Source organism: Terrapene carolina, unplaced genomic scaffold (genome assembly GCF_002925995.2).
Source record: "Terrapene carolina triunguis isolate 2854851 unplaced genomic scaffold, T_m_triunguis-2.0 Scaffold210, whole genome shotgun sequence".
NCBI classification, from domain to species: Eukaryota; Metazoa; Chordata; order Testudines; family Emydidae; genus Terrapene; species Terrapene triunguis.
Window position 1 is genome coordinate 40,706,812 of NW_020664561.1, and position 16,872 is coordinate 40,723,683.

The following is a 16,872-nucleotide window of genomic DNA, read 5'->3' on the forward strand; positions in this document are numbered from 1 at the left end:
GACACAGACACCCATAGGGGGACACATCTCAAAGAACCATCATTACTGCACAAAGTGAGTAACTTCTTCATGTACTAAAATCACCTCTGAAAAATTAAGAAATTATGGTTTAAAGTGTCTTTTTTCTCTAAAAAGTAAGTGTAAAACTAGCACCTTCTTACTCCACAGGTCTGCTTGCCTCCCTGTCCGTATTCAGTCATGTTTGTTAACTCTAGGACATCATCCAGGTCCCACTGAAGTCAATGAAAAGACTCCCATTGACTTCAGTGACTTCTCATTAACTTCACCTGAGCACGCCACAGGTGACAAATATATACAGTAGTGTTTATTACACCCATTAATCCTGCACAACCAGAATAGCTTATGGAGAGTGAGCTGGATTCTGTTCCTTCTGATGCCTCATCAACAGCATTGCTTACTAAGCACCAATCAGTTACATCTATGCACACACCAAAGGCAATGGGGTTGTGTATGTGTGACAGGCAGAACCTACTGTTGAAAAGGTCAGAGAAGGAAAGACCAGAGCTTGACTCTCAGAGTCCTGATTGAGTTTACTGGGCTGGAAGCTAGAAAAAAATTTTTTACTTGTAAAAAGTTGAGCACTTTTATTGTAGAAATGATTCAAGAGACAAAAAACTCAGAACCTTACAGTGCCATTTTTCAAAGCAGAATTGGAGGGGAATCTCTATACTCTATGTAATAGGTGCGTACAGTGTTTGAGAACTGTGGTTCATTCATATCCATCTTCGGGAGTTATTACAGCTATGGTAATGGAAGATCATGTGTCTGAAAGCTTTGTAAATGTACGGATTCTGGGTACAAATGAACCCACCGCTTCTCCAAGCCTGTTGAGGAGCACGGTTTAAGTCTCCAATACACGTCCATTGATCTTCATATCTCCAGGAAACACACCATTTAGAGTGATCATAATAGGAACTGAAAGTGGAATTCCACGGTGTCTTAATGAGGTTTATGTTGTAGACATGGTGTTGGAGAGAGCAGTTTGAGGGAAGCTCCTGTCCATCATGCTGCCAGGATTCTGCTAACAAATCTGTCTGCAACTGTTGAGCCATCCAGGCTACGTAGATATCTGTGTAATTTCAGAAGATGTGGGAAAATAATCTTTAACAAAGACCTTCTTTCTCCAAGACATTAAATTAGGTATAAGAGCTAAATAGGCATTAAGAAAACTGAACAAAAGTACAGTTTGAAACAGTCTGACTAATATTTCCTTCCCTCTCATTTGCTCAGCTCTCAATCTCTTAGTGTTTGTGATGTCATTAGTCCTCCAGCCACCTTAGAGTCTTCCAGAGAAGACACAACCGGAATTGCTAATGCAAGGAATAAGCAGGAAAAAGCAAGCAACCAACCAAACACTGAAAAAGAAATCTTTCATACCTTCTTCGTACATGCTGAAGCAGCAAAAAAGAAATACACAAGCCCATTTTTTCCTTTGAGTAGAATCATAGAATATCAGGGTTAGAAGGGACCTTAGGAGGTCATCTAGTCCAACCCCCTGCTCAAACCAGACAGATTTTTACCCCAGTTCCCTAAATGGCCCCCTTAAGGATTGAACTCACAACCGTGGGTTTGGCAGGCCAATGCTCAAACCACTGAGCTATCCCTCCCCCCAGCAGTAAAAGTAGAGTTGTTTTTAGAAGATCCCTATACTGAACACCTTAAAATACAAAGTGCCATGCAGCTTTTCTCTTTGCTCTGACTATCTTGCTACTAGTATATCTCCTATTTTGTATATTTGTTGGTGGTTTCCAAAAGTGTCAACATATGATGCAATAATGTTCCCTACCGTCTGTTATGTTCCTGTCTGGTTGAACTTCTCTATTTCCCTTCAAGAAAATGCTTTGTTTATTTTCCAAGAGCGTGTATTGGATAAGGATAGTTTTTCTTACCATCAACAAAAAAGCGTGATTTAGCAAAGTGGAGGAAGTTTTCTCCCTGGGCTGACTGGAGTTTGGAGAGGTGGCGCCAAGGGACTAGAGGCAGTGCAGAACCTACACAAAGCTTTTGCAGATTTGGGAGGTCAGGGTGAAAGATGTCAGAGATGGAGCAGCTGTAGATGTTTGGATTGTAGCATAACAACTGTTTGTCTGAACAAAACCAAAGACATTAACAAGTACAAGATTAGGACGTATTGAAGATAAGCAATTAAGTTCCTAAAGTACGGTTCTAATCTGACAAGTAACTATATAAATTTGGTGCCTTTTCACGCCTCACATCCTGTCTCATTAATATGTTCAAGGTCAGATTTACTGACTTTAGTGACAAAAATATTTCTACTGCTTTTTATTCCTATGAGCCTGCCAATTCAACACAGCTGATAGCGTAAGCTGGGTTCTATTTCCTCTTGTGCATCACTGACAGAATGGTAAGTGAAGGCCTCAGTCCTACACACACACACACACACACACACACACACACACACAGTCCCATTGAAAGCAAGTCACACGTGTAAGCACAGGCATGTCTGCAGGATCAGGGTCTAAGTTCCAGTCAGTTACACCTGTGAAACCCCTTTCCCAGCAATAGGGCTGCAGAAGGGTCACTGAGGGTAGATCCACAAAAAGATGTAGGTGTCTAACTAAGATATAGATGTCTAACATGCTGGCCGCCGCTTCCCGCAGCTCCCATTGGCCGGGAACGGCGAACCGTGGCCACTAGGAGCTGCAGGCGACCGTGCCTGTGGATGGTCAATGTCTTGCGGCCTGCCAGTGGATTACCCTGACAGGCCGCGTGCGGCCTCCAGGCTGAGGTTGCCCACCATTGCTATGGGGTATCTGGGCTAGATGTTTCTTAGACCCTCCTGTTGAAGTTTGTACAAAATACTTACATATACATTGGGCCAGAGAAAAAGTGAGAATGACTCTATAGCCCAGTGGTTAGGGCACTCACTTGGGAGACTGAGGTTCCAGTCCCTGCTTCAGTGACACTGGGCTTAAGGGCACCACCAGTGTTTTTTGCAGGAAAGGACTAACCTGGTTTAGGCACCTAACTCTAGGAGAGTGAATCCCATGTAGCAGGATGCGCCTCCTGTTAGCTGCCTAGCAATCTTTGAGGAACAGGGCATAAGCCCCGCCCATCTCCTCAGCATTTCCTATTTGCTAATTTAGATAGTTCCCCACTCTAGCATGTTGGCTTTTGTGAATCCCATTCTTAGGTGCCTATCTCTCCCATGCATTGTACAGGGGCACCTAACTCAGGGCTGTGGATTCCAATAACTGGCAGGGCACCTAAAATTCAGGGCATTGGGACACTGAGTTTATGTCCACCTTTGTGGTCCCATCTGCAGCCCTATTGCTGGGGAAAGGGTTTCACAGGTGTAACTGATTGGAACTTAGACTGTGATCCAGGGATGTAAAGTGGCATGCAGGATCTTTATCACTGAAGATGTGTGAGCAGGAAAGAACAGAACTTGACTTTCAGAATCCAGGTTGAGTTTGCAGGGCTGGTAATTCAGAGAGACATCTCTTGACTCATAAACTGAGCACACATGATATGAAAAGCATTGAGGGACAATGAACATTGCATCCCACAATGCTTTTTACAGTCACTTTTCAGAGCAGAATTATATTCTGAGGTACATGCCAGTATTTCTGAATCAGGTGTTCAAAAGATTTATTTCCATTTGTTTTTAGTATTGATATTTTCTGTGACTAAAGATACTCGTATAAATTCCTATCTTCCCACCCCTGCTATTACTACATGCCATATTTTACCTGAAGAAGAGCTCAATGTAAGTCAAAAGCTTGTCTCTTTCACCAACAGAAGTTGGTCCAATAAAAGAAATTACCTCACCCACCTTGTCTCTCTAATACCTTGCGACCAACATGACTACAGCAACATTGCAAACATACTTCTGATGTGCAGTGCTGTTACTCCAACTCCAGCAATGCCTCTGTGATGTTATCAGAGCATTTTAAATCATGAAGAAAGTTTAAATTATTATTAATAATGACAATTATGCACTTTTACAAAGCTTTACATTTTCAAAGTCCTTTACACACAAATTGATTAAGGAAGAGCTTGCCATACCTATTTCTGCAAACTGGTTATATCTGAATGTTATACAGATGGCCATCTGTGCATTTTGCTTTCCGCTTGGTGGATATCCATAACCCTCCTCAGGAAATGGAGGGAACAGAGGGATGCTGTGAATCCCCCAGAAACCTTGTGATTTGTCCAAAAGCAGAAATCCTGTCAAAGTACAATTATTGCAGATAAATTAAGAAACCCATCTAGGAAATACATAAGAACATTGTACTATTCTAATACCAGAGGGCAATACAATTCAAACTGGATGGTAATGTCCTATTTTAACTTTCTTTATGCTAATATTATATATTACCTTAATAGATAATAAATCAACAATAACACTTTTCACACCTACAGCGCCTCCCATCAAAGATCTGTAAATTTTTCACAAATATTAATGCATTAATCCTCATACCTCTTTTTGATGTAAGTATTAGACTCATTTTATAAATGTGGACTCTGAGGCATAGAGAGGGTAAGTGACTTGCCCATGGTGTCCCAGAAAGTTTATGGCAGAGCTAGAAATACAACCCAGCTATCTTAGTTTCCTTTGTATTGCCTTTCTATTGCATATTTTTTTCAAAGAATCCCAAAGCACTTAACTAACAATAAATACAGGAATCAGTTTACCTACCACCAAAGTGCAGCCATCTCTATGGAACAGAATCACTGATTCATGACAATGCTACATGACATGCTAGGAAAGAAAGTGATTAATAAACTCTCCAGTGGAACCTGACTGGAGCTGACCCCCTACTTTGGAAAAGTACCATGGGATCTTTAATGAGCACAAAGGCCAACACCTCCTTTTTACTTCCCATCTAAATTATATTTAGAAATCTAACAGCATAAGAATAATGGCTTTGACTCTGTCTCCACACCACAGCACCTGATCCTCAGCCAGCCTTATAGGGATTCATCATGTAAGAGAAAACTCACCCTGTCAACATGGTTGTCCACCACCACTGAGCAAATCCCTCCCCAAGCATGGCTTAGAGGAGGCAGCAGGTGGTGGGGAAATGGCTCTCACAGCAGGCATACTGCCATGGAGGCAGAGAAGGGACAAGGTTTCCAGGGACCTCATCACATCTGCAATCCGAAGATTTAGGGGGTCAAAGACTCTGCCCATTCTACAGGTAGTCTGGCCAAATCTGGCCCCCTTCCCCCTTGGAACAATTAGAAATTCACTGAGTCCCCAATTCAGAAACCACATAAGCATTTGTTTAGCTTTAAGCATGTGCTTAAGTCCCAGTGACTTCAGTGGGACTTAACCACATACTTAAGTCATTTCCTGAATTGTAGGCTCAGTTCCTTACCCACTATGTAATTTTCTATCGGTAGAGCAGGATTTGCAGGTTTGTATTTCTCATTCTGTCACGTAGGATAGTTCAAAAGCTGTTGCTGTCCCAGCCAGTGTTGCAACTGGGCACAGGGCAGAGTGTGGCTTTCTACTTGCAAAAAGTGAGGCATATTAATTTCAGCGCCAGTGAGAAGGGTGTAAGGGCACTATAGATGTGGAGCTATTCTATAGCACAGATGCCATGAAGGGAAATCCAAAAAATGTAGATACAGCATTGGCATGTGTTAATATTACGTACACGACAAACCCTACCACACAAACTGCTCTTTTGCTTTGGCTCAAACAGGGGTTTCATTTTCAATATATAGAGCTAGATAAAGACAGAAATTCTCACCCATAAAGAAAAAAGCAAAGAACAGTACTACAGGACTATCCCTGTACCTTTAGTGTGTCCTTGTTTCCAGCTGTAATGCTTTGAGTGAGGGACATCATCATTGTATATCACATAGGCAGTGCTGTCGTTCTGCAGAGAAATATCCAATTAGTGAAACATTAAATTCAAAGAAAGGAAAGAGTACTTCTATTTGTAACAGAATAAAGAACTTCAGAGATGGAAGACTTTGGGACAAATTCTCCTCTCACATGGCTGAAACCTCATTGATTTGAATGGGGTTAGCATTGGAGTAAATTAGAACAGAATACAGCTTTGAGATTTTGATTCTTTCACGTAATATGAAGTGCAACCAAAAATGCATGCTCTCCTGAACAGTAGAAGAGGCCTTCCCAGAGAGATGGCTAGGCCAAATATGTGCAATAACACGATTTGTAAGGGCTTTATTGGGCAACAACCTGCAGTGCAGCTTTTTCTTTTGCAGTCTGCTGTTGATTTACAACCACATGTTGAGAAAGTGTTTGTCAAATGCTTGTTTAGGAAATGCAGACGTGCCAATTGTTCTTCTTTAGGAGGACCAGTTCCTAATATTATATTATATTAGTCGCACTCTTATTCCATCCTGTCCTTCCTAAAAGCTCTCTTTGCCTAATCCAGTGGTTCTCAAATGATGGCCCACAGTCTGCTTGCGGCACAATCAGCACATAGCTGCGGCCCATGTGACATCCTCAGGGCCATACAGGTAGTATATACTATGTGGATGTGGCCCACATAACACATAGAGAGTTCCATATGCAGACCACAATGGTAAATAGATTGAGAATCACTGGCCTAATCATTTTCAGTAGAGTTCTCCCCAAGTCTTGGCAGAACTGAAAGATTAGCTACTATTGGCTCCAGTGTGGGATTGTAAACAGCATCTTCCACTTACTGAGCACAAGGATAATGCAAATATTTGATTGGCTTCTTGAAATCTCTCCCATACACAAATTCAAATAAACTAAATATGTTAAAATAATGTTACAGTTCTAACCTGAACCCACGAGAAAAATGAAAAGACATAGCCAAGATTAACACTCAATGTCTAATTCACTTCTGTGTGACCAGAGATGGAGGAAAGTGATGGTACATTCTCTAGATTATGGACAGTTGTGAAGTTACTCAGAACTGTAGAGCTAAGAACCACTGTGCTCAGAACAGTAAGGAGGGAAATTTACATACTAGATTATATGGACAGCAAAGAATAGTTACACACATAAAGCTCAATTCTGCCACCTGTATTCAGGTTGAGCTTGATTCTCCACTTCCTTGTATAGTCATTTATATCTGTGTATAGTGGGTGTAAAATGTTTGGCTCTAATACCATTTTCAACCACTTTGCACAAGTCTAAATGACTATGCAAGGTGCAGAGCAGTGGAATACCAGGCCCATCAAACAGTATGTTGCATTATGAGTAGTCATATTGATTTCAGTGGGAGTACATGAAGATTCAAATACTGCTCAGCATGAGTAAGGATGACAAGACAGGGCCCATAGGGACAGCATAAAAATCTGAATTTTGAATATATTTTCTATTGGCAATATATTATTTATCATAGTACTTTATTATTTGTATTGCGGTAGCACCTAGGAGCCCATCATGGACAAGGAACCCATTGCATTAGGTGCTGTACAAATACATGTCAAAAAGACTTTTCTTGCCTGGGACTTTGGGGGGGAGGGATAGCTCAGTGGTTTGAGCATTGGTCTGCTATACTCAGGGTTGTGAGTTCAATCCTTGAGGGGGCCACTTAGGGATCTGGGGCAAAATCAGTACTTGGTCCTGTTAGTGAAGGCAGGGGGCTGGACTTGATGACCTTTCAAGGTCCCTTCCAGTTCTAGGAGATAGGATATCTCCATTTATTTATTTATCATTTATTTATAACACAGTTCCCTTAAAGTAACCCAGCCTCAGGCCTCCACCTAGTTACCCAAGTCAGATATAATGAGGATTAATAAAAATCTTACTTAATCATATAAAAGGAAAGGTTCTACCAATCCCAAAGGATCAGACACATTACCTCCCAGGTTAATGAATATTCCAGATCTTACCCAAATACACATTTACAGCCAATTCTTATTAACTAAACTAAAAATTATTAAAAAAGAAAAGAGAGAGTATGGTTAAAAGATCAATATACATACGGACATGAGTTCAATTCTTGAGGATCAGATTCATAGCAGAGATGGTGAGCTTTGTAGCTGCAAAGAGTTCTTTTAGAATTTAGTCCATAGGTTATAGTCCAATGTCCAATATCATATTCAGGGTGTACCAGCTTAACTGGGATCTCAAGCTTGTGACTCAAACTTCCCCTGATGAAGCTTAACCAGATCTGAGATAAAAAGGATTGGGACTAAAGGGTCTTTTATACAGTTTTCTAGCAGCCACTTGACCATACAGTCCTGGGTAAACAATAGGCTTTTGATGTAACCTTCTGTTTCCTAAGCACCACCAGTAATTAGTTACACAAATTAACATAGGGCAATTTATCCATTAGTCAGTCTATCACAAACTTCAAAGAGACATATTGACAATTACATTAGTTCACCCAAGATTCATCTAAATGTTAATATTCCTTTTTAATCTCTGAATTAATAATTATAGTGACAGACGGGAACTATCTGTTTACATGACTAACGTTTATGAGTACACACAGACAATTAGTATCACGTCTAACTTCTAACAATATAGGTTTGCATTTCAAAGTTCTAGCCAATCTAACATTGAATGGCCCTTATTACCATTCGCATACTTTCTAACATGACTTTAAAGGTTGGCTTTGAGTCATTCAGCCTGCAAGCTGCTTAACCCTTTCTGGCCATGTATTATACATTGTATAAGATTTGTTGCAATTATATAACAGTGGTAGCAATAATGATTTGCATGATTATATTTTAACTAGACAACATCACACTGCCCCCAAAAGCTTACAATCTAAGGAATCCTTAGCAATTTTTAAACTGTGAAAGGTTTTACAACTGAGAACTCACTCAAATACATCGGGCCTTCCAGTAAACCTGCAAGCAATCTGCCCTCCTCCATGAACGTTTGCAGACCTGTGTTGGTGCAGATCAGTCAGTGTATTCCTCTTTTTATTAAAATAAGATGTTTTAGTTGAACCTCATCAATCAGGTCACACAATGCTTATAAACACTTATTTTGGCTCAGTCATTGGTTTCCTTTCATTTACATTTTAGAAGTATTTTTTAAACTATAATATAAAGAAAATGTGTTAAAAATGATAATGAAATATGCCTTGCCTTGGATTTATAAGCTTCATAAAGTTGGTTTAATGTTTGCCCCAGGGCACTTTGTGTCATATTGATCAGGAATTTACTCAATTGCCAAGCTTGCGTCAAAGAATCCATGTACATGTACTCCAGCCCAGTCCCAGGACTCGCTTTTCTTATATACTTTGGTAACTTGTAAAGAAGAAACCTGAAACAATGAAGGATTATTAGTAATTATAAATCATTCTATTGGGATGGATAAGCCATAGCCCCTTCTGCCTTATGCCACATGACAGCTTTGAGTCAACAGGGCCTCCCACAGAGAGAACTGTATCCATGAAAATAAACTTCAACTGAAAACATTTTAAAAGTATGTTCCAAAAATATAAAAATATATAAGATAGAAACATATCCACAGCGTGAGTCAGTGTTCTGGGATTGCCATTGTGGATGGCAGCCCTACGCAAATTTGTTCCAGAGGAAATAAAAGTCTTAGGCCTGGTCTACGCTATGAGTTTAGGTAGAATTTAGCAGCGTTAAATCGAATTAAGCCTGGACAAGTCCACACGACGAAGCCTTTTTAGACTTAAAAGGCCCTTTAAACCGATTTCTTTACTCCACCTCCAACAAGGGGATTAGCGCTGAAATCGGCCTTTCCGGGTCGGATTTGGGGTAGTGTGGACGGAATTCGAGGCAGACAATGTCAGAATGCAGAAAAGCACAATATGAACGAGAGGAGAGGTGGCGGGCTGAATCGCGGGCTGAAGAGAGCAAGTGGCGGGCTGAAGAGGATAGGTGGCGTCAGATTGCCGACAGAAGGCAAGAGTCGATGCTCCAGCTGCTGGAGCATCAAACTGATATGCTCCAGCGTATGGTTGAGCTGCAGGAAAGGCAGCAGGAGCAGAGACCGCTGCTACAGCCCCTGTGTAACCAACAGCCCTCCTCCCCAAGTTCCGCAGCCTCCTCACCCAGACGCCCAAGAACGCGGTGGAGGGGCCTCCGGCCACCCAGCCACTCCACCCCAGAGGTTTGCCCAAGCATCAGAAGGCTGGCCTTCAATAAGTGTTAAAGTTTTAAAGTTTTAAAGTGCAGTGTGTCCTTGTCCTTCCCTCCTCCCCCATACCACCCGGTGCTTCCCTCCTCCCCCACCCCTCCCGGGCTACCTTGGCAGTTATCCTATTTGTGTGATGAATTAATAAAGAATCCATGAATGTGAAGTAACAATGACTTTATTGCCTCTGCAAGCGGTGCTCGAAGGGGGGAGGGGAGGGTGGTTAGCTTACAGGGAAGTAGAGTGAACCGGAGGGAAGGGGGGTTCATCAAGGAGAAACAAACAGAAGTTTCACACCGTAGCCTGGCCAGTCACAAAACTGGTTTTCAAAGCTTCTCTGATGCACACCGAGCCCTGCTGTACTCTTCTAACCGCCCTGGTGTCTGGCTGCGTATAATCAGTGGCCAGACGATTTGCCTCAACCTCCCACCCCTCCATAAATGTCTCCCCCTTACTCTCACAGATATTGTGGAGCGCACAGCAAGCAGCAATAACAATGGGGATATTGGTTTCGCTGAGATCTATCTGAGTCAGTAAACTGCGCCAGCGTGCTTTTAAAAGTCCAAATGCACATTCTACCACCATTCTGCACTTGCTCAGCCTATAGTTGAACAGGTCCTGACTACTGTCCAGGCTGCCTGTGTACGGCTTCATGAGCCATGACATTAAGGGGTAGGCTGGGTCCCCAAGGATAACTATAGGCATTTCAACATCCCCAACGGTTATTTTTTGGTCTGGGAAGAAAGTCCCTTCCTCCAGCTTTTGAAACAGACCAGAGTTCCTGAAGATGCGAGCATCATGTACCTTTCCCAGCCATCCCACGTGGATGTTAGTGAAACGTCCCTTGTGATTCACCAGGGCTTGCAGCAGCATTGAAAAGTACCCTTTTTGGTTAATGTACTCGCTGGCTTGGTGCTCCGGTGACAAGCTAGGGATATGGGTTCCGTCTATCACCCCACCACAGTTGGGGAATCCCATTGCAGCAAAGCCATCCACTATGACCTGCATGTTTCCCAGAGTCACTACCCTTGATACCAGCAGGTCTCTGATTGAGTTGGCTACTTGGATCACAGCAGCCCCCACAGTAGATTTGCCCACTCCAAATTGATTCCTGACTGACCGGTAGCTGTCTGGCGTTGCAAGCTTCCACAGGGCTATCGCCATTTGCTTCTCAACTGTGAGGCCTGCTCTCATCCTGGTATTCCCCTGGCAGGGGAAAGCAAGTCACAAAGTTCCATGAAAGTGCCCTTACGCATGCGAAAGGTTCGCAGCCACTGGGAATCGTCCCACACCTGCAACACGATGTGGTCCCACCAGTCTGTGCTTGTTTCCCAGGCCCAGAATCGGCATTCCATGGCATGAACCTGCCCCATTAACACCATGATTTGCACATTGCTGGGGCCCGTACTTTGTGAGAGGTCTATGTCCATGTCAATTTCTTCATCAATCTCGTCGCCACGCTGCAATCGCCTCCTCGCCTGGTTTTGCTTTGGCATGTTCTGGCTCTGCATATACTCCAGGACAATGCGCGTGGTGTTCATAGTGCTCATAATTGCCGCGGTGATCTAAGCGGGCTCCATGATCCCAGTGCTATGGCGTCTGGGCTGAAAAAAGGCGCGAAACTATTGTCTGACGGAGGGAGGGAGGGGCGAGTGACGACATGGCTTACAGGGAATTAAAATCAACAAAGGTGGCTGTGCATCAGGGAGAAACACAAACAACTGTCACACAGAATGGCCCCCCCAAAGATTGAACTCAAAACCCTGGGTTTAGCAGGCCGTTGATTTCACGGAGGGAGGGGGAAGCAAATGAATACAGAACAAATCTGGTCCATCTATCTTTTGCATCTTAGGCTGGCAGCAGACGGTGCAGCATGACTGATAGCCATCGGCATCTTCTGGGTGCTTGGCAGAAGGTGCTGCATTACGATTGCTAGCCATCATTGTCAAAACGGTGCAATAGGACTGTCGGCAGGACTGAGTCTCCAGGAGACACAACGTGTCTGCCTAGGCACCTCTGACTGAACTCACTGAGGAGTACGACGACGATGGATACCAATCGTAATACACCATCTACTGACAAAAGGCAAGGAGCTGCTGCTGTGTAGCAATGCAGCCCCACGTCTGCCAGCACTCAGATAGCCGATGAAGGCTACCAGTCATACTGCACCATCTACTGCCAAAAGGCAATTAGCTGCTGCTGTGTAGCAATGCAGTACCACGTCTGCCGGCACCCAGATGACATATGGTGACAGTGAGCTGAGCTGAGCGGGCTCCATGCTTGCCGTGGTATGTCGTCTGCAAAGGTAACCCAGGAAAAAAGGCACGAAACGATTGTCTGCCGGTGCTCTCACGGGGGGGGGAAGGGCTGACGACATGTACCCAGAATCCCCCGCGACACTGTTTTTGCCTCATCAGGCGTTGGGATCTCAACCCAGAATTCCAATGGGCAGCGGAGACTGCGGGAACTGTGGGATAACTACCCACAGTGCAACGCTCCGGAAGTCGACACTAGCCTCGGTACTGTGGACGCAGTCCGCCGACTTAATGCACTTAGAGCATTTTATGTGGGGACACACACAATCGACTGTATAAAAACGATTTCTATAAAACCGGCTTCTATAAATTCGACCTAATTTTGTAGTGTAGACATACCCTTCGGCAACACTCAGCCCTAATGTACGTGGGTGTAATTCCATTGAATTTAAGGGAGTTGAATCCACTTACAATGGGCCTGACTTTGGCCTTTAGTATTCTAGACACCCTGAAGCATGTCCATTGCTATTTAGAATACTTTGCAGTGCAATTCTACACTGAAAAATGACACTGTCTTCTTCAACAATTCTGCTCTCTGTTTGTGTCACATCTGGTGACAGAAAATCTTTTTTATTGCATTTTACATCTGTTAGCCCTTCAGAGCCCTAACACAGCTAAAACAGAAGGAGCTAGATTCTATTCCTCCTTGTGGCTCATCAGCAGAATTGTTCAGTAAGTTTCAATCAGTTACACCTGTGAAAATGTGCAGAAGGCAATAGGGGTGTCACAGATGTTGCTAGGAGTCTAGGGCTATGTCTACACTTGCAGAGTTTTTGTGCTGTAAATTTCACCAGTGACAGGGAACCAGTGAAAGTAAAGCACCAGTTTGTGTACTCACTTAATTCCTCAGATGTCAGAGAGTGTTTACATTAGCAGCACTTCCATTGCTGATGAGAGCAGTGCTCTAGGGCAGCTATCCCACAGTCAAGGCCGGCTCCAGGCACCAGCATAGCAAGCAAGTGCCTGGGGCGGCCAATGAAGGGGGGGGCAGCACGTCCGGCAGTTCGGCGGCAATTCGGCGCCGGGGCCGTCACTCCCTCTGGGAGCAAAGGACCTCCCACCGAATTGCTGCCATAGAATGAAGTGGCGCTCGAGCTGCCACCGAATTGCCACTGATCGCGATCGCGGCTTTTTTTATTTCTCCCTGCTTGGGGTGGCAAAAACTCTAGAGCCGGCCCTGCCCACAGTGCAGCTCTCTCCAGTTTTGTGGGAAGGGGATGTGTGTGATCGCAGGACATCCTGGGTCCCTACACAGCCTCCTCTCCTCAAACACTGATAAGCTCCAGCAGCTCAGCATTGCTTCAAGCAGGGGATCGTCACCTGGCCAGATAAGTGAGCACTTGCCAAGAAAACAGGAAGGGGAGTTTCAAAGTTCCAGGGGCTTTACAGGGGGAGGAGTGGATATCTGTTTACCTGGCATCAGAGCTGCTGGCCAGAGTGGTCACCTAGGCACTGTGGGATATCCTCCGGAGGCTAAAAGCTGTGTAAACAGGAAGAACGTGTCTTCACTTGCACATTACCACAAAAGCATCACCAGTAAGAGCTGTATGCCTCTCGTGAAGGTGGTTTTCTTTTTTGTGGTGAAACTTCTGAGTTCATTCAAATGAATGAAAAAGAGGCACATTCTGCCCTCATAACAGATTACTGATTCTACAATCCTTTGCGCAGATTAAACTCTTATTGAGTACAGGCCGAGTTTTACATGAGTAAAGATTACAAGATGAGCTCCTAAATGTAATGTGAATACCTGGAGACATTTGACAATTTATTCCCTTGATATAGAGTTTATTCCAGATGAGTCTTGGGAACATAATTGTTGCCATAGTAAATCAGATAAGTGATCCATCTAGTTTAGTATGAAATGCTACAGAGGAAGGTGCAAGAATGCCAATAATAAGCAACTGTGGAATATTGTAGAATGAAACCAAAGAATATTAAATAGTCAATTCAGACTGCTGCTAACTGAATACTGTCAATAGACTTCAGTGCAATCTGTTTTATAGCACACAATTGTCTTGTGTGCAATAGGAAGTTTTATGCAACAGTTTCACTTCTGCTCCTTATTGCTACTTCATACCACAGAAAATCGGAATCAAGTAATCCTTGAATATTTTTTTTTGCAACAGGCCTGAATTACCAAAAAAGTGAAACATGTGGCCTTCTTGGTCAAGTAGCCATACTTTGAAAGAAATTTCCCACTTTTTCCCCCTTAAAAACTTGATTCTATGTATCTTGGGAACCAAGCTTGTAAACTGATCTACACGGTTCACATCGATGCAGGAGTCGACCTGCATAGGTCATTTTGCAGGGTTGGGGCCTTAGCTACCTGTCTGTGAACATTTAAAATGTCTTAAATAGCCATAGACTCGTTGCATTGCTAACGCCAATGATTGTGTAATATAAACAATATAATTGAATAGCAAAAATGTACAGGCCTAAGGGATATGATGTCTCATAAATCTTTCATAACAAGCACAGGAGAGGAATTTCCCTGAGCATTTGTGATCTGTAAGTTCATGTGTTTTGTCATTATATTATGATGAAATATGTTCTTCTTTTAGCCCTAAGACACGTACAAATTCTACACTGAAGGGAATGAAAAGTGATGTTGTCTTTAACCCGTTGACAGGCTGTGCTAAGGATCTGACCCTGCACACATTCATTATTATTTTTATTATTGTAGAACCTAGGACAAGATCCTATTGTGCTAAGCAGTGTGCAGACACAGAACAAAGACAATCTTATGAACTATGAAGTATTGACTTCAATGGCACTAGTCACGTGACTAAAGTAAAGCATGCACTTAACAAGTGTTAGCAGAATCAGGGCCTAATTTTCCAAGTATGTAACTTGTGGCCAGATTGATAATTGGGATAATCTGTAAGAAATTACTGTTTTCTTTTTTAAATTGGTTGATGTTTATCTTTGTTTCATTGTTCCATTGTATTTGTACCTGTTCCATTGTATTGTTGATCAGTGTTTCTAACAGTACCTGTTCCATTGCTAAAACCTGTGATCAGATTTATGAATAATAATAATAGTTAACACTTTTCATGGTCAAGGTGCATTATCTAATCAATCAGTTTAGTGATTTAATACTGTAAGCACATTGCTGCCAGTTCCTGCTGCCAGTTCTAGTGCTGGCATTTCTGGAGACTGACAGCCCCACATGACCTAGAGTCCCAGAAGATGACATCCTCTCTTTAATCTTAGGCCTGGTCTACACTAACCCCCCAATTCGAACTAAGGTACGCAACTTCAGCTACGTGAATAACGTAGCTGAAGTTCGAAGTACCTTAGTTCGAACTTACCTCGGTCCAGACGCGGCAGGCAGGCTCCCCCGTCGACTCCGCGGTACTCCTCTCGCCGAGCAGGAGTACCACAGTCGACGGCGAGCACTTCCGGGTTCGACTTATCTCGTCCAGACAAGACGCGATAAGTCAAACCCAGAAGTTCGATTTCCAGCCGCCAAACTAGCGGCTGGGTATTGACGTACCCACAGAACAGCACTTTCCCACACTCTGCTTGCCAATATGCTCAGTCTGGATCCATCTGGAGGGGGTTCAGTTTTATTTTTCAAACAATTCTTGGCCACTGAGCTGATATGGCCAAGGAAGGGGGTCAATTCACACCAATGTTTTGTTATGATACAGACACCTTATGAGGACTGGCCTAAGACTGAGATAATAACAAAGACTCCCAACTTTCCAACCATGTTTCCTAGCAGTGAAAAGCCACTTTCACAACACCTCACTGTAACCTGGATGCTACCAATGCTGCTTTAAATGCATCTAACTCCTGGAGGTTTGCCATAAGAACACAGCTTGCATGCTCACTTTGATCATAGGAAATCAGGTTTTTTGTGTCAACCAATGATCATTTTGCAGCTAGTCATAATGCAATGATGGGTTAGTTACAATGAAATTCTATCAAATTTCAGTAATCTAACATTTCACTCGCCAGACATGGTGCAAAGGCTACCTCCAAAGTAGAAGAGACAGACACAAATTCATATGCATTACAGTTCTCTGATCCATCTACTTAATGATTTTACATTCCAAAACTTCTCCATACATGTTCTTTACCTACCAATCAACCGGGTCACCATCTTCACTTTTGCAGGAAATTTCAGCTGCCCAAAGGGACCTGATGGAACTAAATAAAAGCAAAAAAACGCAACTCGATAAAGATCCTGCAGTCATTTCTGGTCTCAGCTCTACAGAATGAGCAAACAACAACTTAAAAGGAGAAGTTGTTTTGTGAAGTGCATTTCTCTTGTCTGATTTAGTTTCCACCCCGTCAGCTCTCAACACAATGTTTCACAGCCATAAAAACACATTTCCCGACCAGCTGCAGTGCTGCAAAGCACGGAGTGTTCTTGTGAGATGCTAAGCTACTGGGTTGTTCCCTTTTCAAGTACTGTTTCTTCCTACAGAGCATTGGCTCTCTCATCTGGTATTTGGTGCACAAATGTGGATAATCTATATTTTATAT

General features: G+C 43.1%; 1 protein-coding gene across 1 annotated transcript; it reads right to left on the reverse strand.

The window, feature by feature from the left end:
• Positions 1-586: 586 nt before the first annotated feature.
• Positions 587-16,580, reverse strand: LOC112107718 (deoxyribonuclease-2-beta). Its single transcript, XM_024201557.1, has 6 exons — positions 16,468-16,580; positions 9,043-9,220; positions 5,792-5,873; positions 4,051-4,212; positions 1,911-2,108; positions 587-1,090 (listed from the first exon to the last, which is right to left on the reverse strand). Exons 1-6 carry the CDS (start codon positions 16,578-16,580, stop codon positions 735-737), a joined length of 1,089 nt encoding a protein of 362 aa, XP_024057325.1. The 3' UTR covers positions 587-734.
• Between the last annotated feature and the right edge of the window lie 292 nt (positions 16,581-16,872).